General features: G+C 42.1%; 1 protein-coding gene across 13 annotated transcripts in view; it reads right to left on the bottom strand.

Annotated features, from left to right (window-relative positions):
• The window catches only part of ZNF185 (zinc finger protein 185 with LIM domain), a 396414-nt gene that overhangs the window by 235692 nt on the left and 134751 nt on the right, over positions 1–25971 (bottom strand). For 10 of the 13 annotated variants that reach the window (XM_075572684.1, XM_075572683.1, XM_075572693.1 and 7 more), the window contains 4 exons: positions 21896–21916; positions 12299–12337; positions 11371–11436; positions 9967–10053 (listed from right to left, as the gene is read on the bottom strand). In XM_075572684.1, coding sequence (XP_075428799.1) covers positions 9967–10053; positions 11371–11436; positions 12299–12337; positions 21896–21916 — 213 coding nt within the window. The remainder of the gene's footprint in view (positions 1–9966; positions 10054–11370; positions 11437–12298; positions 12338–21895; positions 21917–25971) is intronic. The other 3 variants (XM_075572689.1, XM_075572695.1, XM_075572696.1) reach the window with 1 other exon arrangement.

Below are 25971 nucleotides of genomic sequence, written 5' to 3'. Positions count from 1 at the left end.
CTACAAAATGGTGTTGAAATTCAGCAATATCTCACAGTGTCCCAACGTCCCAGCAGCAAACGAGTATAGAATAAAATAGCCAATAGCTCACACTAAACTTCCCTACACGTTTCTTCACACAAAGGGTGATTTCATCAGGGGATGATGATGAAATCACGCTTTGTGTGAAGAAACGTGTAGGGAAGTTTAGTGTGAGCTATTGGCTATTTTATTCTATACTCGTTTGCTGCTGGGACGTTGGGACACTGTGAGATATTGCTGAATTTCAACACCATTTGGTAGAATTAAGACGGAAAAACTTTATTCCACTGCTGGGTCACGTGACTGGTCTCCCATCCGGATGTGATGTGTGGAGAGATCTACATCTGGGTTACATCGTGAGAGATCGTGGCACCCTGTGAAAGCACTGCTGGTCGGCGGCTGAGACAGTCTGGGACTCCATTGAAGAGCTGGTTGGCGTGTGAGCAGAGCAGGTCCATCCCACAGTTGGCGAATGAGTATTCTCATTACATGCTTTTTATTCACATTTGTTTGTGAGTTTACATCTTTTGAATTTAGGTCTGGTTATTAAATGTTTTGTTTCATATTACACTAGGATTGGCGCTTTCTTTTTTGTCTTTATATATATATATATATATATATATATATATATATGTATATATGTAATATATATATATATATATAATGTATATATATATATTTCTATTTCTGTTATATATATATATATATATATATATATATATATATATATTCCCTTTGATAAAGTCATTGTCGTGACGATACGCATCAGGGCACGCTACCACGACACTACGTCATCACGCAGTGTGCGCTTTACGGCCGGAGAGCGCATGGAGCTGATCTGAGGCTGAAAAAAACTCCTAATCGCATTGATGCAAAGAGACACTGTTTCTAATCGTCCGAAAACTGCTGTAGGTGAACCGGAGGGACTATCGAACAGCTGATGTGTTCCAGGACGGTGTTGCCTTGTTGGTGGTGATTATATCACAAACTGCCTTTTTATCTTGTACTTTTGTGAGTGTTCTTAATCCCCTTGTCCTCTCTTTTTATTGATTAAATGTACTGTTTTACACTATGGGACGTGCGCTCTCTGTTCTTCTCTTTCTATAATTTTCCTGCTGGAATTGGTTATTCCTTCTGAGAGCAGCTGTGGATCCCTGATCATCATTTCAATTTATATCTGAACTTCTATTGGACTTGTACTAAGGGTTGGACTTTCCTCTATTTTTTGTCCTTTTTTTTCCTTGTTTGAAATATGTTATCATTATTTATTGGCACGTTTTTTATTATTTTTTCACATTTTTATAACACTTTTTTTCACATTCATGTTTTTTTTATATTGTTAGATTGTTAATTATATTTAATTTTTATCAATATTATACACAATATTTGCACTGTTTATATGTTACTTTGTTTCACGGGTGGCGCTACTGAAATTTTTCTTCTTATATATATATATATATATATATACAGGGTTGCAGACCTGTCTAAGACATGCAAATGAGCATACAGTAATATTTACAGTTGATATATATATATATATATATCATTAGAAAAAAGGAAAAAAATACGCTGTGTCGGAAGAAACGCATAGGGGCACGTGATGTAGTTGAACTACGTGGTGGAGAAGCTCAGATGCCAGACACCAGGAAGGGGAAGGAGTTCCCTGAGTCGCACACAATACCACTCAAGTCTGCCAGGAACCACAGGCTGCAGTTTTTGGTTACCGGAGGGACTGTCTACCAGGTGACAACAGCAGCAGTGAGGAGCAAACAGATGGCGATATGGCTACATGTTGGCGCATGGGCTTACCCATACAATGCTTTTTATGCAGTGACAAATTGTGAGTGTGCATTTGTCGTGATTCATGTTATTAAACCTTTGTTATTGGATTTTACACAAAGATCGGGCGCTTTTCCTTTTCTTTTTTCTAATAGGTATCGTTTGGGAGGTTGTTGACCCCAAGGACAAAGCTGACCGGACCCCAAGATATCCTCACAAGGTTTTACCCAACATTGGGTTAAAGGACTTTTTTTATTTTTTTTCATTTTTTATTTTTTATTGTTGCTTTTTTTTCTTAATTTATTTTTTACAAAACATTTTTTAAATATTTTCATTCACATATTTTTTACATCTCACATTGCACCATCATAGTTATCAACACCACATCCACATTTGCACTTTTTATCTGTTATTGTAGGTCATCTGTGCTGGCAAAATTATTTGGTGACTTGTGCGTGTCTGTGTAACCGCCTTTTGGGTTGGTTGCCTTAATAGGCGCTGTCTATTCAATTATATCTATCTATATTATCTATCCTATCTATCTATCTATATATATATATATATATATATATATATATATATATATATTCAGGTAAACCCCGTTATAACGCGACCCATTATAACGCGAATCGGTTATAACGCGGTTTTCCCGTGGCTCCCGTTTTAAAAAAAAAATAATAATTTTAATTTACATTTTTTTTTTTGCACACTGCACACACTGCACACACTCTCACTGCACACACTGCTCACTGCACACACTGCACACACTCTCACTGCACACACACTGCTCACTGCACACACTGCACACACACTGCTCACTGCACACACACTGCTCACTGCACACACTCTCACTGCACACACTGCTCACTGCACACACTGCACACACTCTCACTGCACACACTGCTCACTGCACACACTCTCACTGCACACACTGCACACACTCTCACTGCACACACTAAAAACACTCTCACTGCACAACACACACTGCACACTGCACACAGCACTCACTCACTGCACACACAGCTCACTGCACACTCTGCTCACTTACACACACTTACACACACTTACACACACACACACACACACACACACACACACACACACACACACACACACACCCATATATATACACACACACACATCCATATACACACACACACACACCCACACACACACACCCACACCCATATATACATACACACATACACACACACACACCCATATACACACACACACAGTTGCTCTCCCATATATACATACACACACACTCTCTCACTCTACAGACGGGGGGGAGGTCGGAACAGAGGAAAGGCTGCGACCAGCACCACAAAACCGCTCCCCCCCTCCTCCCGTGCAGGCAGCGGGAGCGCCGGGGACAGCGGTGGCGAGAAGAAACCCCCCGCTACCACCTCCATGCAGGCAGCGGGAGCACCGGGCACGTGGGGGGTTCAGAGGTAAGCGGGGACCGGAGGGACATCCCCGCTCCCATCTCCTTCCCCGCGGGCTGTCACGCAGTGACAGGGGGAAGCGGGGACTGGAGGGACATCCCCGCTCCCATCTCCTACCCCGCGGGCTGTCACGCAGTGACAGGGGGAAGCGGGGACCGGAGGGACATCCCCGCTCCCATCTCCTGCCCCGTGGGGTGAAGAGTGCTGCGGGGGGGGGAAGGGTGATGTTGCGCCAATGCGGCAGCCATTTTTTTTGCGCGACCCCGTTACTAACGCGGTGGTCTCGGGGTGGACCCCGAGGACCGCATTATTACGGGGTTTACCTGTATATATATATATGCAAATATAGCTGTGTGCTCATCTGCATGTCTTAGGCAGGTCTGCAAACCCGCCTTTCCCCATTGTCACAGCTTTGAGCACAGCCAGTGGGTGGTTTTCTGGGTATGCACCTTAACCCTGGCTGTGCTCAAAGCTGTGACCATGCAGCAAGCTTAAGCCTATAGGGAACCATGTTAAAAATGGTTATTGAGGCAAAAAGTGACACTGTGTGCTCATTTGCATGTCATTTCCCAGAATCCCTTGCTGCAGTGGAAGTGCTGTATGCTGGGTGATAATGGGGAAAGGCGGGGTTGCAGACCTGCCTAAGACATGCAGATGAGCACACAGCTATATTTGCATATTTGCTTTCCTGTGGAGGGTTTTTGTCACTTTTTTTACTCACCATAACTTAACTCAGTATTAGGGTTTAGCCTATCCCATAGCCTCTCTTGCATTCCCAGTAAAATCAACCCCACACTGATGAGACCCATCAAGGTCGAAACAGCTGTCTGTGGGTGGTTTTCTGGGTATGCACCTTAACCCTGGCTGTGCTCAAAGCTGTGACCATGCAGCAAGCTTAAGCCTATAGGGAACCATGTTAAAAATGGTTATTGAGGCAAAAAGTGACACTGTGTGCTCATGTGCATGTCATTTCCCAGAATCCCTTGCTGCAGTGGAAGTGCTGTATGCTGGGTGATAATGGGGAAAGGCGGGGTTGCAGACCTGCCTAAGACATGCAGATGAGCACACAGCTATATTTGCATATTTGCTTTCCTGTGGAGGGTTTTTGTCACTTTTTTTACTCACCATAACTTAACTCAGTATTATGTTATATATATATATATATATATATATATATATATATATATATATATATATATATATATAATATAATATAATATAATATAATATAATATAATATATGGTATTCAAAAAAATTAAATTGAATAGTAACCAGACAGAATGGAAACCCTATAGTGAATAGTATGAGACACACATAGTACATACAGATAATACTAAAAAAACTTCTAAAGACTAAATCAAATTGGCGCAGAAAGGAAGGAGCAGATAAGATAATAGTACAGGCTGAAAAAAACTTAAATGCATGCTTGCTAATGCAAGAAGCCTGCCAGATAAAATGGGGGAGTTTGAATTAATAGTTGCAAGGGAGCAGTATGACATCATAGGCATTACTGAAACATTGTGTGATGAAACTCATGACTGGGCAGTTAATTTAGAGGGTTATTCCCTTTTTCGGAAGGATCGAGCAAATAGAAGAGAAGGTGGAGTATGCTTATATGTTAAACCGGATATAAAACCTATTATAAGGGAAGATGTTTATGAAGGGAATGATGAAAATGTAGAGGCCTTGTGGGTAGAAATTAGCAGTGGAGGTAAAAATATAAAGAAAATGTTTGTAGGTATAGGTATATGCTATAAACCACCAAATATCTGTAAGATTGAGGAAGCTAAAATACCTTTGCAAATGGAGAAGGCATCAAAACTAGGTCATGTTTGCATAATGGGTGTTTTTAATTATCCAGACATAGACTGGGGCAATGAGATTAGCATTACAACAAAAGGAAACAGGTTTTTGGGGGTGCTTAAAGACAATTCTATGGCACAAATTATTGAGGAACCAACCAGGAGAGGGGTAGTACTGGATTTGGTTACATCAAACAATGTAGAAGTACAGTAATAGCAAATAGAAAAGTCCTGGAACATTTGGGTAACAGTGATTATAACATGGTCTCATTTGAAATAAATGATCAAAAAACAGATTACATGGGTTCAACAGAGATCTTAAACTTTAGAAAGGCAGATTTTAATAAATTGAAGACTAATCTACAAGTAATACATTGGGCTGATGTTTTTGCAGGGAAAAATGTGGAAGCTAAATAGCCAGTCTTTAAAACATTGTTAGAAAAGCACACGTATCAGTGTATACCCTTGGGTAATAAGTATAAAAGAAATAAGTCAAAACCAATGTGGCTAAATAAACAGGTAGGGGAGGAAATGGAAAAGAAGAGGAAGGCATTTAGATTCTTTGTAAAAAGGGACGGGGGCATCATGTCAGAATGATAAGGAATGTAACAAAAGTTGCAAAAGGGCAATCAAATTAGCAAAAATGGATAATGAAAAAAGGATTGCAATAGAAAGTAAGATCAACCCTAAAGAATTCTTTAAGTACCTAATAAGAAAAAAAATTAGAAAACTAAATATAGGACCCTTTCAGTGTGAGATGGGCAGGCAGGTTATTGGAGCTAAGGAAAAAGCAGAAGTATTAAACAAATTCTTTGCCTCTGTGTTTACCAGGGAAGAAACAATTTCAATAGTAGTCACGGAGGAGGAAGTCGCAGCCTTCATATTAATGAGCAATTGTTTAACTGAGGAAGAAGTTCATAGGCGGCTTGAAAAAAATAAAATATATAAGGCACCTGGCCCCGATGGCATACACACGAGTTCTCAAGGAGTTAAGCTCAGTAATAGCCAAACCATTATATTTAATATTCAAGGACACCATTTCCACAGGGTCTGTACAAGATTGGCGTAAAGCAGATCTGGTGCCTATATTTAAAAAGAGAGCTATATCACAAGCAGGGAATTACAGACCTGTAAGCCTGACTTCAATAGTGGGGAAACTACTTGAAGGTTTAATTCGGTATAATATTCAGGAATATTTGATGAAAACAAAATTATTATAATAGTCAGCATGGATTTATGAAGGATAGATCATGCCAAACTAACCTTATTTGTTTCTTTTAGGAGGTAAGTAAGAATTTAGACCAAGGGAATGCAGTTGATGTGGTTTACTTAGATTTTGCAACGGATTTTGATACGGTTCCACACAAAAGGTTGGTGTACAAAATAAAGAAAATTGGACTCAGTAAAAATATATGAACCTGGATTGAAAACTGGTTGAAGGATAGACAACAGAGTGTTGTCATAAATGGAACTTTTTCAGGTTGGACTAAGGTCGTGAGTGGAGTACCTCCGGGATCGGTACTGGGACCCCTGCTTTTTAACTTGTTTATTAATGACCTTGAGGTTGGCATTGAGCGCAAAGTCTCCATCTTTGCTGATGATACTAAATTGTGTAAGGTAATAGAATCAGAGCAGGATGTAATTTCTCTCCAGAAGAACTTTGAAAGACTGGAATCTTGGGAGGGTAAATTGCAGATGAGGCTAAATACAGATTTAATACAGATTTAATACAGTAAGGTTATGCATTTGGGAAGCAAGAATAAACAGGTGACTTACAAATTAAATGGGGATAAATTGGAGAAATCCTTGATGTAGAAGGATATAGGATTGCTTGTAGACAGCAGGCTTAGCAATAGTGCCCAAAGTCGTGCAGTAGCTGCATAGGCAAACAAGATCTTATCTTGCATTAAAGGGGTAATGGATGGAAGGGAAGTAAACATAATTATGCCCCTTTACAAAGCATTAGTAAGACCTCCACAGAGAGATAACAAATGACACAGATAAAACACAGACAATAATTCCCTGGCGCACTATCAGATAATAAACCTGACGAATCGGAGTAGTCCCATGAATCAAAAGATGGTATAAAGAAGATCCACAGTCCACAATGTCCCGACTGTGGATCTTCTTTATACCATCTTTTGATTCATGGGACTACTCCGATTCGTCAGGTTTATTATCTGATAGTGCGCCAGGGAATTATTGTCTGTGTTTTATCTGTGTCATTTGTTATCTCTCTGTGTATGTTATACAGCCCTTGTGGATAGGGTTGTTATATTCCCAAGGCAGCCATTCCCCAACCTGCCACAACAGGCTGTGAGGAATTCACATTAGATTTTTTCTTATAGGGGACACTTTAAATATTCATTTTATTATTGTTAAGCACCTGGTTATTTTAGTTAATATTTAGGTATAGTTATATAGGTTAGAGCGCTGATCACATGCTTTTAGTTTAAATTTTCCTCACTATTAGTAAGACCTCACCTTGAATATGGGGTACAATTTTGGGCACCAATCCTATGAAAAGACATTATGGAACTAGAGAGAGTGCAGAGAAGAGCCACCAAATTAATAAAGGGATGGACAATCTAACTTATGAGGAGAAGCTAGCTAAATAAGATTTATTTACATTAGAAAAGAGGCGTCTAAGTGGGGATATGATAACTTACTTTCAAAATAACTATTCATCCCACGGACATTACAAAGGACTCTGAGCCATCCCCTAAGGTTGGAGGAAAGGAGATTTCACCAGCAACAAAGGAAAGGGTTCTTTACAGTAAGGGCAGTTAAAATGTGGAATTCATTACACTGTGATGGCAGATGCAATAGATTTGTTCAAAAAAAGATTGAACATCTTTTTAGATAGGAAAGGTATACAGGGATATCCCAAATAAGTATGTACACTGGCGACACACTTTATTCGAGCTTGGCTAGTCCCACGAATTCGGGTATACTCGGGTGTATTGAGGTTTGTGACTGTTTTCTGCCCGAGTGCATTGCGTTATTTTCCAGGCAGGGATTGAAGCATTTTATTCCCGCTGGCTGCAATACTGCACAGTATATATATATATATACTGCATTACAATTCATGAATTTATGCCATCTGGTAGACACGCGAAGCATTGCAGCCTATTAAATCCTAATCATTATCATTTAACAGATCAGCCGCCCGTGAGCCAGGCATGAACCATGGCTGGGAAGGCAAACGCAACGGGGCTTGTCAGAGGTGAGGTGCGGCGCATTCCAGGTATCTGCCAGGTACATACTGGGTATTTGCTCGAATAAAGTGTGTCGCAGCAGTACATGGGATAAATGTTAATCCAGGGATTAATCCGATTGCCAATTCTTGGAGTCAGGAAGGAATTTATTTTTCCCCTAATGAGATATCATTGGATGATATGACTCTGGGGGTTTTTGTTTGCCTTCCTCTGGATCAATAAGTAAGTATAGATATAGGATAAAGTATCTGTTGTCTAAATTTAGCATAGGTTGAACTTGATGGATGTACGTCTTTTTTCAACCTTATCTACTATGTTACTATGTAACAGGAGTTAGGGTTGGTTCTGATCTGGAGCTCAGTCACTGGAAGCTTTAAAAATGTGGTCTTGGTTCCAAATACCATTGTTACAGTCTTGTCAGTTGTTTTGGGAAATTCAGCTTTCGAGTCTCAAAAAGTCAGACTGAAGTATGTGTTCAAGGTCGAAGATGCTATGGCTGTGTGCATATAGGATTGTGTCATCTGCATACATGTGTATTGAACCTTCCTTACAAGCTGTGGGAAGGTCATTGATGAACACTGAGAAGAGTAGGGGCCCCAGAACAGAGCCTTGAGGGACAGCACTGGTGATATTCAGGGGGTTGGAGTTAGAGCCTGAGATGGACACATGTTGGGATCTACCAGGACTGAAACCAGTTTAAAGCATGCTTCCCTATTCCAGAGCTCTGGAGTTTGTTACAGGGATATACCAAATAAGTAAACATGGTCAGGATGTTGATCCAGGGAGTAATCCGATTGCCAATTCTTGGAGACAGGATGGATTGTTTTTCTCCCTTATGAGATATCATTGGATGATATGTCACTGGGGTTTTTTGTTTGTCTTCCTCTGGATCAATAAGTAAGAATAGATATAGGATAAAGTATCTGTTGTCTAAATTTAGCACGAGTTTCAGGGGGGAGGGGGAGAAGAATTCCAGGAGACGCTGCACCACGCTGCCGCATCCTGCCACCGATAAGACTCGCTAGCGGATAAAGTAAGGGGGTGAGGGTTAGGCTGCGCTTATAGTGCTGGTGACAGCGACGCGACGTAGTGGAAAAACAAATGCATTGCCACCGTTGTGCGCTTATAGTAAGCGCGGCGCGATGGAGCGACGGATTGGTCGCGATCGCTGGAAGTCATCTCTATTTGATTTTCCAGCGACAGTCGCGTCGTCGTCGCCAGCACTATATGTTTAGCCTTATTGTCCAACACATTTTTTTGGGGGGTTGGGGGCAAGTGCCTTGTTTTGGGATGAGTTTCGTTTTTTTATAATTTGTCGAGCCCTGCTGTTGAGCATCAATAACCTCCTCTCTAAGTTCCTCACATTTCTTTTGATCGTGGCATGAAGTGTTTCTACATGCACTTTTTCTCACCACTGTATATATAAGGAGGTCATCCAGTTATAATTCAAAATGAATATATATATTTTTTATTATTGTAGTGCACATACTGTACACTGTAAAATCTGACAGATAAATGCAGTAAATTGTTATAAATAAACATAATGCAGTTCGATTTCCAGTTATGTTTCTCATTTTGCCTGTTCAACTTATCAAACTGTGGGATAATTATTGAACTTTATAACTATTGTTGCATTGTATTCTTGTAACCATTCTTGAACCCACATGGGTAAATATAAGGAATATGCATTTACTTACAATTTCTTGTATTCTTCTGTTGACATCTTGTAGCCGGTAGCAGTTGGGAGACGTGGAAGACTGGCACTTTTAAGTTGGGCTGTGTTGCTAGAAATAACAAAAGATAACTTGAATATTCAATAAAACTCAATAAACCTTCTTCCCAAAACATATTTATCTCTAACTCATCCCAATGTGTTTAGTTTTGGAATACATTTCCTGTGCTTTCATAGAATATGAACAAAACATTTTGCTTAATATTAAAAAAAAACTTACTATTTAAAAAATGCCCTTTATTGACCTGATCAACATTTTGATCTTCAAAACTACCCCAATCAGGAATTGCATCATTTGGAAGAACACAATTTGTATTAAACCACAAGGAAACACTACAAGATTACCTGTTTTTTTTCTCTCTGATAAGTCAGTTGATGCATAAAACACATTTCTATTTAAGATAATAGGGTCAAATATAGTAAAAGAATGTAAAAAATGCATGGGAGGGGTATAGAGAAAAATGCGGGGCTTGGTAATGGAAAGCTTACACCACAGGTTTCTATGCAAATCAAGAAGAAGTACTGTAGGCGTATGTGCTATCAACTTTTCAATCAGTTTCTAATCATCTAATATCTAAAGTAATTCAGTATATACTGTAACAGCAGCTGTCTATAAAACAATATTTAAGGAAGATTTAACGTGACTTTACATAGAAGTTGCATATTGAAATATTTATTAGATACTGTATGTGCTCCTTTGCTTTAAGAGTACCAGCAACAAGACCCAAAACATAGATTAAACATCTTAATATGTAACTAATAATGATGCCTAAACCATTCCATTTCTTTTGCTGTAAAGTCGTGCTTGGAAAATGAAATAGAAAGAAACGACAGAAAGATCTACCAAGGAAATGATTACTCAGGATACTTGTGACTTTAAATGTTAAGCTGAGACGTGCCATACTAAACCAGAAGAACAGCTTCCAAATTGTGGTTTCACAAGACTGCTTGTTTTGTTACTAACAAAATAAGGGTGTGTAAAGTCACATACAGGTGACGTAGGTGTTATTGCACTGACTGGTGCATTAGCTCCACCCCTTTTTCCAATGCAGCTAATACATTTACAAAAGCAGTTGCGCCTGCTAACGCGTCGCGTGTGTCCCGCTGCAATGCGTCAGCAGGAGCCATAGCGGCTGCTAGATCTGTATGAAGAAGCTTCCATAAAGCTCTGTAATATAGGACTTAAGGTCCAGACCAGGGGTGACCAACTTCAGTACTCAAGGGCCACAAACAAGTCAGGTTTTCAAGATATCCCTGCTTTAGCCCAGGTGATTGAGTCCCCTGGGATGACTTGTTGGTGGCCCTTGAGGAATAGAATTGGCCACCCGTGTTCTATACCTATGCCTCTGTTGTAGAAGCTTACACTTACCTTTTCTTGTATCCATTAAATGGGACTGGGATCTTTATTGGAGTAGATGCGTTAATTGGTTGTCCCCTGAAAACAAATTAAATGAAAGCATTATGTCCCTCTGCCCTTTGTAGATGCAATGTAAGTCTATACCGTATATATATCAGTGCACCTTAAAATGACCAGGACCCACTTGCGTGAGATACATTTTTTTTTTGGAAATTTCACTTTTTGTATGTTTAAGGAATAGGCCCCAACGAGCGATCAGAACTTACCGTACTGATGAACACATTCAAGAAAAGTGATTGTACTAAAATATACACTGAGATTTAATGGAGCCATTGGCTAATTGTTAATTACTCACAACTAGCAAATAAAAAATGGGTTCAGAAATCCTGGTAAAGTATAAACCTGCAGTACTGTATACCTATGTAAAGTATAAATACAATGGCTTGATTTGGTAACTGTGAGCTGTGGGGTAATAATAATTATTACTACAGTACATAGCAATTTTATCTGGAACACCCTGTATCAGCAAGGGGTTAGTATATTATTACACAATTTTAGTTGATCTTAATTTAATCTACCATCAAAAAAGTTCCAGGATCAGACGTGTTAATATGCTGTAAAGGTGTTTCCTTATGCTGGAGAACATTTTAGTCCCATTCATTTTTAATGGAGCTCAATTTCAATAGAAGTCATTACTGAAATTTAATTTGGTATAACAAAGGTTTGCAGTATAATGACCAGTTGCTGTTTTATGTAGCAAAGCCAATATGTCTATGTCCAAGCTACTGATATGACTACATAATCCACCTTTGTTTATTCACTAAATAGATATCCTAATTTAAAATAATATGATGACATACTTCTCACTGTCAAACCACAATCTATTACTACACTGTGCAATCATTTCTATATTCCTGTACAGTATGTTTGGTGCTCTCACCTTATGATATATCCAGCTGATGTTCTAGAACCAGGTGCCCTGAGAAGATAGTAGAAAAGCAAAAATAGAAGTTTAACAAAGGAAACAAAATGTTATTCATTTTACCTGAACGTTAAGTTTCTTTGATTAGGATTGCCATACCCCATAATGCTACTATTAGGAGTGTTTCAGTTTAGGCAATATTTATGATTATTCTTAGTATTTTATTTCCTAACAAGTAGTTCACAATTCTAGAAGCTGCAGTATATTGGTCCAGGAGCAATGTAGATTGGTAGTTGTGATAATTTTTGGACACCAAAACTAGGGTTCTTCACAGATTAAATTAGTGTACAGAGCGTTTGACTTCCTCACTTGTACACTGCACTTGAAGACATTTATGAGGTTTTGAGATCTCTGTACACTATAATTTTATCTTTAAAGAATCGCATATTGGCCCCGTAAAAGGTATTACAACCTACAATGAATCTACATTTCCAGCAAGCCATTATATAGGAGGATTATCCTCCATCAGAACAACAGAGAGAGTGTGTGTGTGTGTGTGTGTGTGTGTGTCAGAGAGTGTGTGTGTGTCAGAGAGAGTGTGTGTGTGCCAGAGAGAGTGTGTGTGTGTATCTGAGAGAGAGTGTGTGTGTCTGAGAGAGTGTGTGTGTCTGAGAGAGTGTGTGTGTCTGAGAGAGTGTGTGTGTCTGAGAGAGTGTGTGTGTCTGAGAGAGTGTGTGTGTCTGAGAGAGTGTGTGTGTGTCTGAGAGAGTGTGTGTGTCTGAGAGAGTGTGTGTGTCTGAGAGAGTGTGTGTGTCTGAGAGAGTGTGTGTGTCTGAGAGAGAGAGAGTGTGTGTCTGAGAGAGAGAGAGTGTGTGTCTGAGAGTGTGTGTGTGTGTGTGTCTGAGAGTGTGTGTGTGTGTGTCTGAGAGAGTGTGTGTGTGTGTCTGAGAGAGTGTGTGTGTGTGTCTGAGAGAGAGTGTGTGTGTCTGAGAGAGAGTGTGTGTGTCTGAGAGAGAGAGAGAGTGTGTGTCTGTCTGAGAGAGAGTGTGTGTGTCTGAGAGAGAGAGAGTGTGTGTGTCTGAGAGAGAGAGAGTGTGTGTGTGTCTGAGAGAGAGAGAGTGTGTGTGTCTGAGAGAGAGTGTGTGTGTGTCTGAGAGAGAGAGTGTGTGTGTGTGTCTGAGAGAGAGAGTGTGTGTGTGTCTGAGAGAGAGAGAGAGTGTGTGTCTGTCTGAGAGAGAGTGTGTGTGTCTGAGAGAGAGAGAGTGTGTGTGTCTGAGAGAGAGAGAGTGTGTGTGTCTGAGAGAGAGTGTGTGTCAGAGAGTGTGTCTGAGAGAGTGTGTGTCTGAGAGTCTTGAGAGTGGGTCTGACAGTCTGAGAGTGGGTCTGACAGTCTGACAGTGGGTCTGAGAGTCTGAATGAGAGTGGGTCTGAGAGTGAGAGAGAGTGGGTCTGAGAGTCTGTGAGTGGGTCTGAGTCTGTGAGTGGGTCTGAGAGTCTGAGAGAGAGTGGGTCTGAGAGCCTGAGAGAGAGAGTGGGTCTGAGAGAGAGAGTGGGTCTGAGAGTCTGAGAGAGAGAGTGGGTCTGAGAGTCTGAGAGAGAGAGTGGGTCTGAGAGTCTGATTTCCCTACCCCCTGCCTGATTTCTGTGTGTGTGTGCGTGTGTGCATTTGCGTGTGCACAGATACCAACCCACAGTCAGTCATAGTCACCCACCACCCAAGAGTCAGTCAGTCACCCAAAGAGAAGCAGTTCCAGCCATCACATTAGTGGTGAGTTCATTAAATGTTTGACCAAATATAGCAGGCTAATTTTTAAATTGATAATTTTGGATGGCCCTCGAATGATTTTATAAATATCAAAATGGCCCTTGGCAGAAAAAAGGTTCCCCACCCCTGGTGTAAAGTATTAGCCACGGTGCTACTCATATGCTTCTTTAAGCAAGTGTGTCTTAAGGTGGGTCTTGGAGGTGGATAGAGAGGTGCTAGTCGGGTATTGAAGGGAAGGGCATTCCAGAGGTGCAGGACAGTCAGCGAGAAAGGTTTAAGGCAGGAGAGGGCTTTAGATACAAAGGGGGTAGAGAGAAGACATCCTTGAGCAGTATGCAAGAGTTGGGATGGTGCATAGCGAGAAATTAGGGCTGAGATGTAAGGAGGAGCAGGGGAGTGTAAAGCTTTAAAAGTGAGGAGGAGAATTGAGTTCAAGATGCGAGATTTGATAGGAAGCCAGGAGAGTGATTTCATCAGGGGAGACACTGAGAAAGTTTTAGGAAAGAGTAGAGTGATTCTGGCAGCAGCATTTAAGATAGATTGTAAGGGAGACAAGTGAGAGGCAGGAAGGCCGGACAGCAGGAGGTTACAGTAATCGAGACGAGAGAGAATGAGGGCTTAAAACTAATGCAGTTTAAATATTCATTTTAATACTAGTGTACGGGAGCAGGGGATCTCCTGCGCTGAACCGCATTGATTTCAGCCTCGGGGACCCACGACTTCCCAAGATACAGGCCCCGGTATAGGGTGCGGGTATCCACAGAAAGAAGTGAATCAGGGCTCTACGGATTTGTCTTAAACTAATTTATTGTGCCCCCCAAAAAATACAACGTTTTGACCAATGCAACGGCCTTTATCAAGCGTCAGTGGTATCACAAACAGGTTTTCCTTGGACCAGGAGCACCAGTAATTGTATCCACTATTGTTACAGATGCAGCTACGAGTATCCGAACACTGCTTTAAAAAATCTGGGGCGATCTCCCAGTAATGATGCAACATTTCTCTGAAATTTCAGCAGAAAGATAATGGCTTATCGGATTAACACTATGGTAATGAAGGGGTTAACCCCTGCTGCTACCCACACGGTAGGCCTAAACCCACCCTGGTCCAAGTATCCCTTTCAATCACCCTCTCTGCCCCAATAAACATTAAATCAAATATTACCTACCAAAAAACAACCCACACACCCCCTGCACCCCCAAATAGCCCCCCCCCTCCATCCCTAACACATACAGTACAGTAATGGGCAAAATTACTATTAGCCAGATATGGATATTGCATTTGCATTTGCCCATTAAAAATATACCAGCCAGCATAAAGTAAATAAAAGTTCTCATCTTCCTCCCCACCCTCCATGGGCAGGAACATTACAATAATAATAATAATAATAATAATAATAATAATAATAATAATAATAATAATAATAATAATAATAAAAACTAATGGCCACTAACCCCTTAATCACCTTAGCGGTTAGTAACCGCTATAGTAATTAAGGGGTTAACCCTACTCCCCCGCTACCCACCCAGGAGGCCTAACCACCCTCCCATGGGCAACTAGCCCCACCCTCTACTCCGTGATTGGCACAGTGGTAGACCATGCCCATTGTGTCGTGTGTCAAGATGTAACTGCTGGACACAGAATCGGAAGGTGAAGACGTCAAAAGTAAGAAACATTGATTGTATTTTTTTTTATTGCGTATTTTTTTTTATGGTTACCCATTGACTGCCAATGTGTTTATCTATGCCCCTTCTATAGATAAATACAGGGACAGGCAATGCATTATTGGGCAAATGCTTGTTTTATTTAATTATTATGTTTTGTATTTTTGGTTATTGTTTTGAATTAATTGTTTTGTATTTTAGGGCTTGTTTTTATTTTATTGTTGTGTCGTTTTAGGGCATGCTTTTATTTAATTGTTGTGGAGTTTTGGTGCTTGGTTTGATTTAATTTAGTATTTTTGGTGCTTGGTTTCATTTAATTGTTAATTTGTATTTTTGGTTCTTGTTTTTTTTTAGATTGCCCATTGACTGCCATAGTGGCAAATCATGCCCATAATATATGGGCATGGTGTACCAGTGTGCCAATCAATGGGTAAAGGGTGGAGGGGGGTTTAGCCCTTAATTACTATAGTGGTTACTAACTGCTAAAGTGATTAAAAGGCTAGAACTACTTTTATTTACTTTATGCTGGCTGGGTTTATTTTTAATGGGCAAATGTACTATTATCCATATCTGGATAATAGGGATTTTGCCCATTACTGTACTGTATGTATTGGGCTTGGGGCGTGGGGGGTTGTATTTATGTGCTGCACTGTAATTTTTTTTGGAATGGGGACAAGCCCTATTAGCCATCTTTGGTTAATAACACTTTTACCCATTCCTGTTGTTGGTACAGGGGGTGGGTGAAGGTGGCAGTTGCCCAGGCTGGGTGTTTAAGTCTTGCGGGAGGGTAGCGCAAAGGGTTAACCCAGTGGTTCCCAAACTTTACCGGTTCAAGGCTCCCCAAGGCGATCAGGATTTTTTCAAGGCTCCCCAAGGCGATCAGGAGTTTTCCGCGGCGCCCAAAGTAAAAACAAAGTTGTATATACATCCCTAACAGTTACATAGTTACATAGTAGATGAGGTTGAAAAAAGACGTACGTCCATCAAGTTTAACCTATGCTAAATTTAGACAACAGATACTTTATTCTATATCTATACTTACTTATTGATCCAGAGGAAGGCAAACAAAAAACCCCATTAAGGGGAAAAATTAATTCCTTCCTGACTCCAAGAATTGGCAATCGGATTAATCCCTGGATCAACATCCTTCCCAAGTATACTTATTTGGTATATCCCTGTATACCTTTCCCATCTAAAAAGATGTCCAACCTTTTTTTGAACAAATCTATTGTATCTGCCATCACAGTCTCCATGGGTAATGAATTCTACATTTTAACTGCCCTTACTGTAAAGAACCCTTTCCTTTGTTGCTGGTGAAATTTCCTTTCCTCCAACCTTAAGGGATGGCCCCGAGTCCTTTGTACTGCCCGTGGGATGAATAGTTCTTTTGAAAGCTCCTTGTATTGTCCCTGAATATATTTGTATATAGTTATCATATCCCCTCTTAGACGCCTCTTTTCTAATGTAAATAAATCTAATTTAGCTAGCTTCTCCTCATAAGTTAGAATGTCCATCCCCTTTATTAATTTGGTGGCTCTTCTATGCATTCTCTCTAGTTCCATAATGTATTTTCTTAGGATTGGTGCCCAAAATTGTACTCCATATTCAAGGTGTGGTCTTACTAATGCTTTGTAAAGGGGCATAATTATGTTTACTTCCCTTCCATCCATTGCCCGTTTGATGCAAGATAAGATCTTGTTTGCCTTTGCAGCTACTGCATGACACTGGGCACTATTGCTAAGCCTGCTGTCTACAAGCACTCCTAAATCCTTCTCCATCAAGGATTCCCCCAATATATCTCCATTTAATTTGTAAGTCGCCTTTTTATTCTCCACTCACTACTTTAGCCCAACCTGAAAAAGTTCCATTTATGACAACCCTCTGTTGTCTGTCCTTTAACCAGTTTTCAATCCAGGTGCATATATTATTACTGAGTCCAATTTTCTTTATTTTGTACACCAACCTCTTGTGTGAAACCGTATCAAAAGCCTTTGCAAAATCTAAGTAAACCACATCAACTGCATTACCCTTGTCTAAATTCCTACTTACCTCCTCAAAGAAACAAATAAGGTTAGTTTGGCAAAATCTATCTTTCATAAATCCATGCTGACTATTACTAATAATTTTGTTTTCCATTAGGTATTCCTGAATATTATCCCGTATTAAACCTTCAAGTAGTTTCCCTACTATTGAAGTCAGGCTTACAGGTCTGTAATTCCCCGGGTGTGATCTAGCTCCCTTTTTAAATACAGGCACCACATCTGCTTTACGCCAATCTTGTGGTACTGAGCCTGTGGAAATGGATTCCTTGAGAACTCTTGGATGTATGCCATCGGGGCCAGGTGCCTTATTTACTTTAATTTTTTCAAGTCGCTTATTAACTTCTTCCTCAGTTAACCAATTGTTCATTAATATGGAGGTTGTGGCTTCCTCCTGTGGCACTACTATTGAACTTGATTCTTCCCTGGTAAACACAGAGGCAAAGAATTTGTTTAATACCTTTGCTTTTTCCTTATCTCCAATAATCTGCCTACCCATCTCACACTGAAAGGGTCCTATATTTTCTTTTCTCATTTTTTTGTTATTAAGGTACTTAAAGAACTTTTTAGGGTTGACCTTACTTTCTTTTGCAATCCTTTTTTCATTATCCATTTTTGCTAATGTAATTGCCCTTTTGCAATTTTTGTTACATTCCTTATAATTCTGATATGATGTCTCTGTCCCTTCTGACTTAAAGAATCTAAACGCCTTCCTCTTCTTGTCTATTTCCTCCCCTACCTGTTTATTTAGCCACATTAGTTTTGACTTATTTCTTTTATACTTATTACCCAAGGGTATACACTGATAAGTGTTCTTTTCTAACAATGTTTTAAAGACTGCCCATTTATGTTCTATATTTTTCCCTGCAAAAACATCATCCCATTGTATTACTACTAGATTAGACCTCAGTTTATTAAAATCTGCCTTTCTAAAGTTTAAAGTCTTTGTTGAACCCAAGTAATCTGTTTTTTGATAATTTATTTCAAATGAGACCATGTTACTGCTGCGGCACAGTTTATTCGAGCATTTGCCCGTTCTGTGCCGCAGCAGTAGCCTGGCGCGCGCCCGAGTGTGACGGGCGCGCGCCGAAGCAGCGGAAGAGCGCCCTCCGATCGGGGCGCTCTCCCTACCGCTGCCGGGTCCGCCGGGTCCCCCGGAACCCCCTGCCGCTGCCCTGGACGCGCGTGCAGGGGGCGCACGCTTCCGAAGACGCGTGACCGCGCGTCTATGACGCGCGGCACGCCGAGGGGCGGCCACTAGCAAGCCGGGAAATCTCCCGGCTTGCGGTACCGACCACACTTCAATAAAGTGTGTCGGTAGTGTATGATCACTGTTACCCAAATGTTCCAGGACTTGAATATTTGTTATTACTTCTACATTGTTTGATATGACCAAATCCAGAACTGCCCCTCTCCTGGTTGGTTCCTCAATAATTTGGGTCATATAATTATCTTTAAGCACCCCCAAAAACCTGTTTCCTTTTGTTGTAACACTAATCTCATTGCCCCAGTCTATGTCTGGATAATTAAAATCCCCCATTATGCAAACATGACCCAGTTTTGATGCCTTCTCCATTTGCAAATGTATTTTAGCTTCCTCAATCTCACAGATATTTGGTCGTTTATAGCATATTCCCACAAACATTTTCTTTATACTTTAACCTCCACCTCTAATTTCTATCCACAAGGTCTCTACATTTTCATCATTCCCTTCATAGACATCATCCCTTATAATAGGTTTTAGATCTGGTTTAACATATAGACATACTCCACCTCACCTTCTATTTGTTCGATCCTTCCATAAAAGAGAATACCCCTTTAAATTAACTGTCCAGTCAGGAGTTTCATCCCACCATGTTTCAGTAATGCCTATGATATCATACTGCTCCCTTGTAGCTATTAATTCAAGCTCCCCCATTTTATCTGTCAGGCTTCGTGCATTAGCAAGCATGCATTTCAGTTTTTTTTTTCAGCCTGTACTATTACCTTATCTGCTCCTTCCTACCTCCATACCACCTTGTATTCTCATCTATTCCATTTTGTTCATTATCTGTTTCATGCACAGAAACGACCTGCCTCTCCCTATTGCCCCTGCTTTCCCTTCTAACTGTCACCCAGCTACCGACCTGCTCCTCACTAACAGCAACTAGGCTACCTACCTGCTCCTCACTAACAGCACCACCATCTGCACCACTAGTCAAAGCAAGGGCCTGCTCAGTGAGCTCTAATTCCCTTTCAAGATTGCCAATGTCCCTCAACATTGCAAGTTGCCTCTTCAGATCAGCAATCTCTGATTCTAAAGAGACCACCTGCTCACACTTCTCACAGCGGTATGCTCCTTGGAACAGCTGCTCCAAGTGCACATACAGAGGCGACCAACTTTATTCTAACTCGGCTAGTTCCGCAAATTTGGGTATATCCCGGTGATGTGAGGTTTTGTGTAGTTTTCGGCCGGAGTGTATTGCGTTATTTTCCTGGCTGTGATTTAAGCATTTTATTCCCGCTGGCTGCAATACTGCAATGCCGTGTAAAAACACATGGGGGTGTTTGCGAGCTGTTGTCTTTAAAGCCGTCCCCTATAACCCCTAACATACTGTACTGGACATTTTTATTCATAGTGTACATGTGCAGGGGGTCTCCGGAGCTGAACCGTGTTGGTTTCAGATCGGGGGACCCCCTGCTTCCCGAGATACAGCCCCCTTTATGAGGTGCCGTATCCCTCTGCGTTTAAAGGTCCCGATCACGTGCCCGCAGCCTGTAAACCAAGCAGAGGGATACCGGCACCCCTTAAAGGGGCCTGTATCTCGGGGAGAAGGGGGTCCCCGGACCTAAAACCACAGCGGTTCTGCTCCGGAGACACTCTGCACATCTACAGTATAAATAAAAAACATATATAAATAAACACTCGTTCCTTACCTTAGCGGCTATGTGCTACGGTAACGAAGCAGCATTTCTGTATTTTAATAATATTGTACAGTGAGCAGGGGGTTCCCTGAGCCAGAAATTAATGCTCAGGGGACCCCCTGCTCCTGCACAATATTATTAAAAATACAGAAATGCTGCTTCACTACCATAGCAGATAGCTGCTAAGGCAATGAAGGGGTTAACCCACCGTGCCCGCTTTATTGTGGGTAGCGGGGGTGGGTGAAGGGGGTATTTGGCCCTTGGTGTGAGTTTAGGGCTTGCGGGGGGGTTGCGGGTGCACTTAACCCCTTCACGACCGTAGCAGTTAATACCGCTACGGTCATGACGGGGTTAACACCTCAACCTACCCCCTGCAAGCCCTAAACACCCACCGTTGGGGCTAATACCCCCTTCACCCACCCCCGCTACCCACAATAAAAAAAACACACACAGCAGCCGCCCAAAAAATAAAGAAATAAATCTAAATATATAAATAAATGAATATAAATAAATACATTTGAAATACATTTTTATTTATAGAGTAGATGTGCAGGGGTCTCCGGAGCTTAACCGCGTTTGTTTCAGATCGGGGGACCCCCTGCTCCCCAAGATACAGCCCCCTTTATGAGGTGCCAGAATCCCTCTGCGTTTAATGGTTCCGATCACGTGACCGCGGCCTGTAAACCAAGCAGAGGGTTACCGGCACCCCCTAAAGGGGGCTGTATCTCGGGGAGCAGGGGGTCCCCGGACCTAAAACCACAGCGGTACTGCTCCGGAGAACCTCTGCACATGTACAGTATAAATAAAACACACACATCAATAAAGAATCGTTCTTTACCTTAGAGGCTATGTGCTATGGTAACGAAGCAGCATTTCTGTATTTTTAATAATATTGTACAGTGAGCAGGGGGTTCCCTGAGCCAGAAATTAATGCTCAGGGAACCCCCTGCTCCTGCACAATATTATTAAAAATACAGAAATGCTGCTTCATTACCATAGCGTATAGCCGCTAAGGCAATGAAGGGTTAAGGCAGAATAAACAATAAATACATTAAATACATATTTTTAATGTGTGTGTTAAACCTCCCTGCCTTCACTGTAATCTGTGTAAGCCCCCCTCCCCCTATTGTGTCAGTTAAATCTCCCTGGCCTGTGTTTCTGTGAGTGCAGTGTACTGTATGTAAATGTGGGGAGGGGGATCCCGTGTAAATAACCACACCCACACCCACTACCCACTACCCACCTGCACATGGCCCCTCTGCTGCTGCAAAAAAGAGACAAAAATTAAAACATACAAAGTAATGTCCCCTAACCCCTTAATCACCTTTGCGGATATTATCTGATAAGGTGTTTAAGGGGTTAATTGATATCTGAATGTACTTGCAATGTATTGGCTTTGTATTTGCTATGTATGTTGTGGGCAAGACAAGGATGTTGCTGGCGACGGACACTTCGTATTGATGAGGTCAGTAGTACTTTATTTATTTGAATATGCTAGTTAATGTTTTTAATAATGGGCAATTAATCTATTAACCATATCTGGATAATAGTTATTTTGCACATTATTGTACTGTAGGTGTTTGGGGGGAGGGTGTATGTATTGAATGTATAGGCCAGGTTTATTTTTTTTACATTCAGGGTTGGTTCCGTGGTTCTGCGTGGGACCTCTGGAGACCTCCTGTGGATTGCCTCGGGTATCCCACGGGTATCAGGCTGGTGGTTCCATGGGTGACACATGCGGGGATGAAGATGTGTGGTCCCACTTCTGTGGGGGCACCGCCGACCCGTAGTCTGTGGGGATGAAGATGTGTGGTCCCACCCGAGGCCCCGCAGATACCTGTGGGTCTGACCCGAGGCTCCCAGACATCCGCGGGCCTACCGTGGGGACCCAATTGTGGCCCATGGTGACCCAAGGAGACCACCTGGGGGCCATGGTGCTGGCTGGACCCACCAGCAGGCCTCCAGAACCTGTGTAAAAAGGGCTTCTGGTAAACTGTAGGTCTGTCCAGGTGCCCCGCCAGCCCACCGGGGACTCGCGTGGGGCTGCGTTATGAACCCTGTATGTAAAAGAATAAATCTTGTTTTTATGGGGGGGCACAGGGGTTGGATAATGTGTTTAATAAATAGAATGATGTTTATTGTGGGGCACTGTATTGTTTTTATTGTGGGTACTGGGGGTGGGGGTGGGGGGTGTTTCCCCAACGGTATGTGGGTAGGCCTCCCTTGTGGGTACTGGGTGGTTAGGCCTCATGGGGGGGGGGGGTTGTGTGGGAGGGTATGTAGGCATCCCGAGTGGTGGGTGAGGGTGGGTTAACCCCTTAATGACTGTAGCGGTTAATAACCGCTATGGTGATTAAGGGGTTAGGGACATTACTTTGTATGTTTTAATTTTTGTCTCTTTTTTGCAGCAGCGGAGGGGCCATGTGCAGGTCGGTAGTGGGTAGTGGGTGTGGGTGTGGTTATTTACACGGGATCCCCCTCCCCACATTTACATACAGTACACTGCACTCACAGAAACACAGGCCAGGGAGATTTAACTGACACAATAGGGGGAGGGGGGCTTACACATATTAGTCAAAGCAGGGAAGCTTAGCAGACACAATAGGGGGAGGGGGTTTTACATAGATTACAGTGAAGGCAGGGAAGCTTAACACACACAATAGGGGGAGTTTTTTTTTACATATATTACAGTGAAGGCAGGGAGGTTTAAAACACACAATAGGGGGAGGGTTTTTTACATAGATTACAGTGAAGGCAGGGAAGTTTAACACACACATTAAAAATATGTATTTAATGTATTTATTGTATTTATTGTTTATTCTGCCTTAACCCTTCATTGCCTTAGCGGCTATATGCTTTTATTTATATTCATTTATTTATTTAGAGTTATTTATTAATTTTTTGGGTGGTTCTGTGTGTGAGTTTTTTTTATTGTGGGTAGCAGGGGTGGGTGAAGGGGGTATTAGCCCCAATGGTGGGTGTTTAGGGCTTGCGGGGGGTAGCGGGAGGGGTTAACCCCTTCATGACCGTAGCGGTATTAACTGCTACGGTCGTGAAGGGGTTAAGTGCACCCGCAACCCCCCCCCCCCGCAAGCCCTAAACTCACACCAAGGGCCAAATACCCCCTTCACCCACCCCCGCTACCCACAATAAAGCGGGCACGGTGGGTTAACCCCTTCAATGCCTTAGCGGCTATATGCTATGGTAACGAAGCAGCATTTCTGTATTTTAATAATATTGTGCAGGAGCAAGGTAAAGAACGATTCTTTATTGATGTGTGTGTTTTATTTATACTGTAGATGCGCAGAGGGTCTCCGGAGCAGAACCGCTGTGGTTTTAGGTCCGGGGACCCCCTGCTCCCCGAGATACAGGCCCCTTTAGGGGGTGCCGGTATCCCTCTGCTTTTTTTACAGGTCGCGGTCACGTGATCGGGACCTTTAAACGCAGAGGGATACTGGCACCTCATAAAGGGGGCTGTATCTCGGGGAGCAGGGGGTCCCCCGACCTGAAACCAATGCGGTTCAGCTCCGGAGACCCCCTGCACATCTACACTATGAATAAAAAAGTATTTTAAATAACTTTTAATGTGCCGATGTTTGCGCAGAGAGAGAAGCGGATCTCTCTCTGCTGCAAACACATCTCGCCCCCGCCGGCCCATAGTATCATTGATGTGCATATACAGTACTGTATGTATTCAGTACTGTATGTTAGGGGTTATAGGGGTTGTTGTTATACAGTATATATATATACTGTATATATATATATACTGCATTACAATCCATGATTTTATGCCATCTAGCGAACACGCGAAGCATTGCAGCCTATTAAATCCTGAACCATTATAAATTAACACATCAGCCGTGCGTCAGCCGGGCATGACCCCTGGCTTGGAACGCGGCATGCTCCAGGTGAACAGTGTCGCATTCCAGGTACCTGCCAGGTACAAACCGGTGATTTGTTAGAATAAAGTCTTCCGCAGCTGTACATGTGGCAAGATGTGCATTGAGTGGCTTTTTCAATCCTGCTCATTCTAGCAACTATGAAGTTTAGAAGTACTAACAGTAAACTGTACTTCAATAAACTATACCTTGTTTAACCGCTTCCTTGTTCAAACTGCTTCTGGTTCTAACTGCACACACTTTAACCAGCCAGCACTTCAATCAACCACACAGATCAATCAGTACACGCAAGTTGCAGTGCACAGTTGGTGTCTCTCTCAGGCACACACTCTCTCAGACACACGCTCTCTCAGACACACACACACTCTCTCACTCTCTCAGACACACACTCTCTCATTCCCTCAGACACAGACTCTCTCACTCTCTCAGACACACACTCTCTCAGACACACTCTCACTCTCTCTCACACACACACACACACACTCACTCACACATACACTCTCTCAGTCATACTAATTCTCGTAGACACTCTCACTCTCTCTCTCAGACACACTCTCTCAGACACACTCTCTCTCACTCTCTACGACACACACACTCACTCTCTCAGATACACTCTCTCTCAGACACACTCTCTCTCAGACACACACTATCTCAGACACACTCTCTCTCAGACACATTCTCTCTGACACACTCTCTCTCACTTTCTCTGACACACTCTCTGATACACTCTCTCTCAGACACTTTCTCAGACACACTCGCAGACACACTCTCAGACACACTCTCACTCATTCTCTCAGACAAACTCTCACTCACTCTCTCAGACACACTCTCACTCACTCTGTCAAACACACTCTCATTCACTCTCTCAGACACACTCTCTCTCAGACACACTCTCTCTCAGACACACACTATCTCAGACAAACTCTCTCTCAGACACATTCTCTCTGACACACTCTCTCTCACTTTCTCTGACACACTCTCTGATACACTCTCTCTCAGACACTTTCTCAGACACACTCGCAGACACACTCTCAGACACACTCTCACTCATTCTCTCAGACAAACTCTCACTCACTCTCTCAGACACACTCTCACTCACTCTGTCAAACACACTCTCATTCACTCTCTCAGACACACACTCTCTCAGACACACACTCTCTCAGACACACTTTCACTCACTCTCTCAGACACACTCTCACTCACTCTCCCAGACACACTCTCATTCACTCTCCCAGACACACTCTCATTCACTCTCCCAGACACACTCTCACTCACTCTCCCTGACACACTCTCACTCACTCTCCCAGATACACTCTCGGATACACTCTCTCTCACTCTCTCAGACACACACTCACTCTCTCAGACACACTCTCTCACTCTCTCAGACACACTCTCACTCACTCTCCCAGACACACTCTCA

This window comes from Ascaphus truei, chromosome 16 (genome assembly GCF_040206685.1).
Source record: "Ascaphus truei isolate aAscTru1 chromosome 16, aAscTru1.hap1, whole genome shotgun sequence".
Classification (NCBI taxonomy): Eukaryota; Metazoa; Chordata; class Amphibia; order Anura; family Ascaphidae; genus Ascaphus; species Ascaphus truei.
The sequence above is the reverse complement of the archived record's forward strand: the minus strand, read 5'-3'. Positions and strand labels throughout refer to the sequence as shown.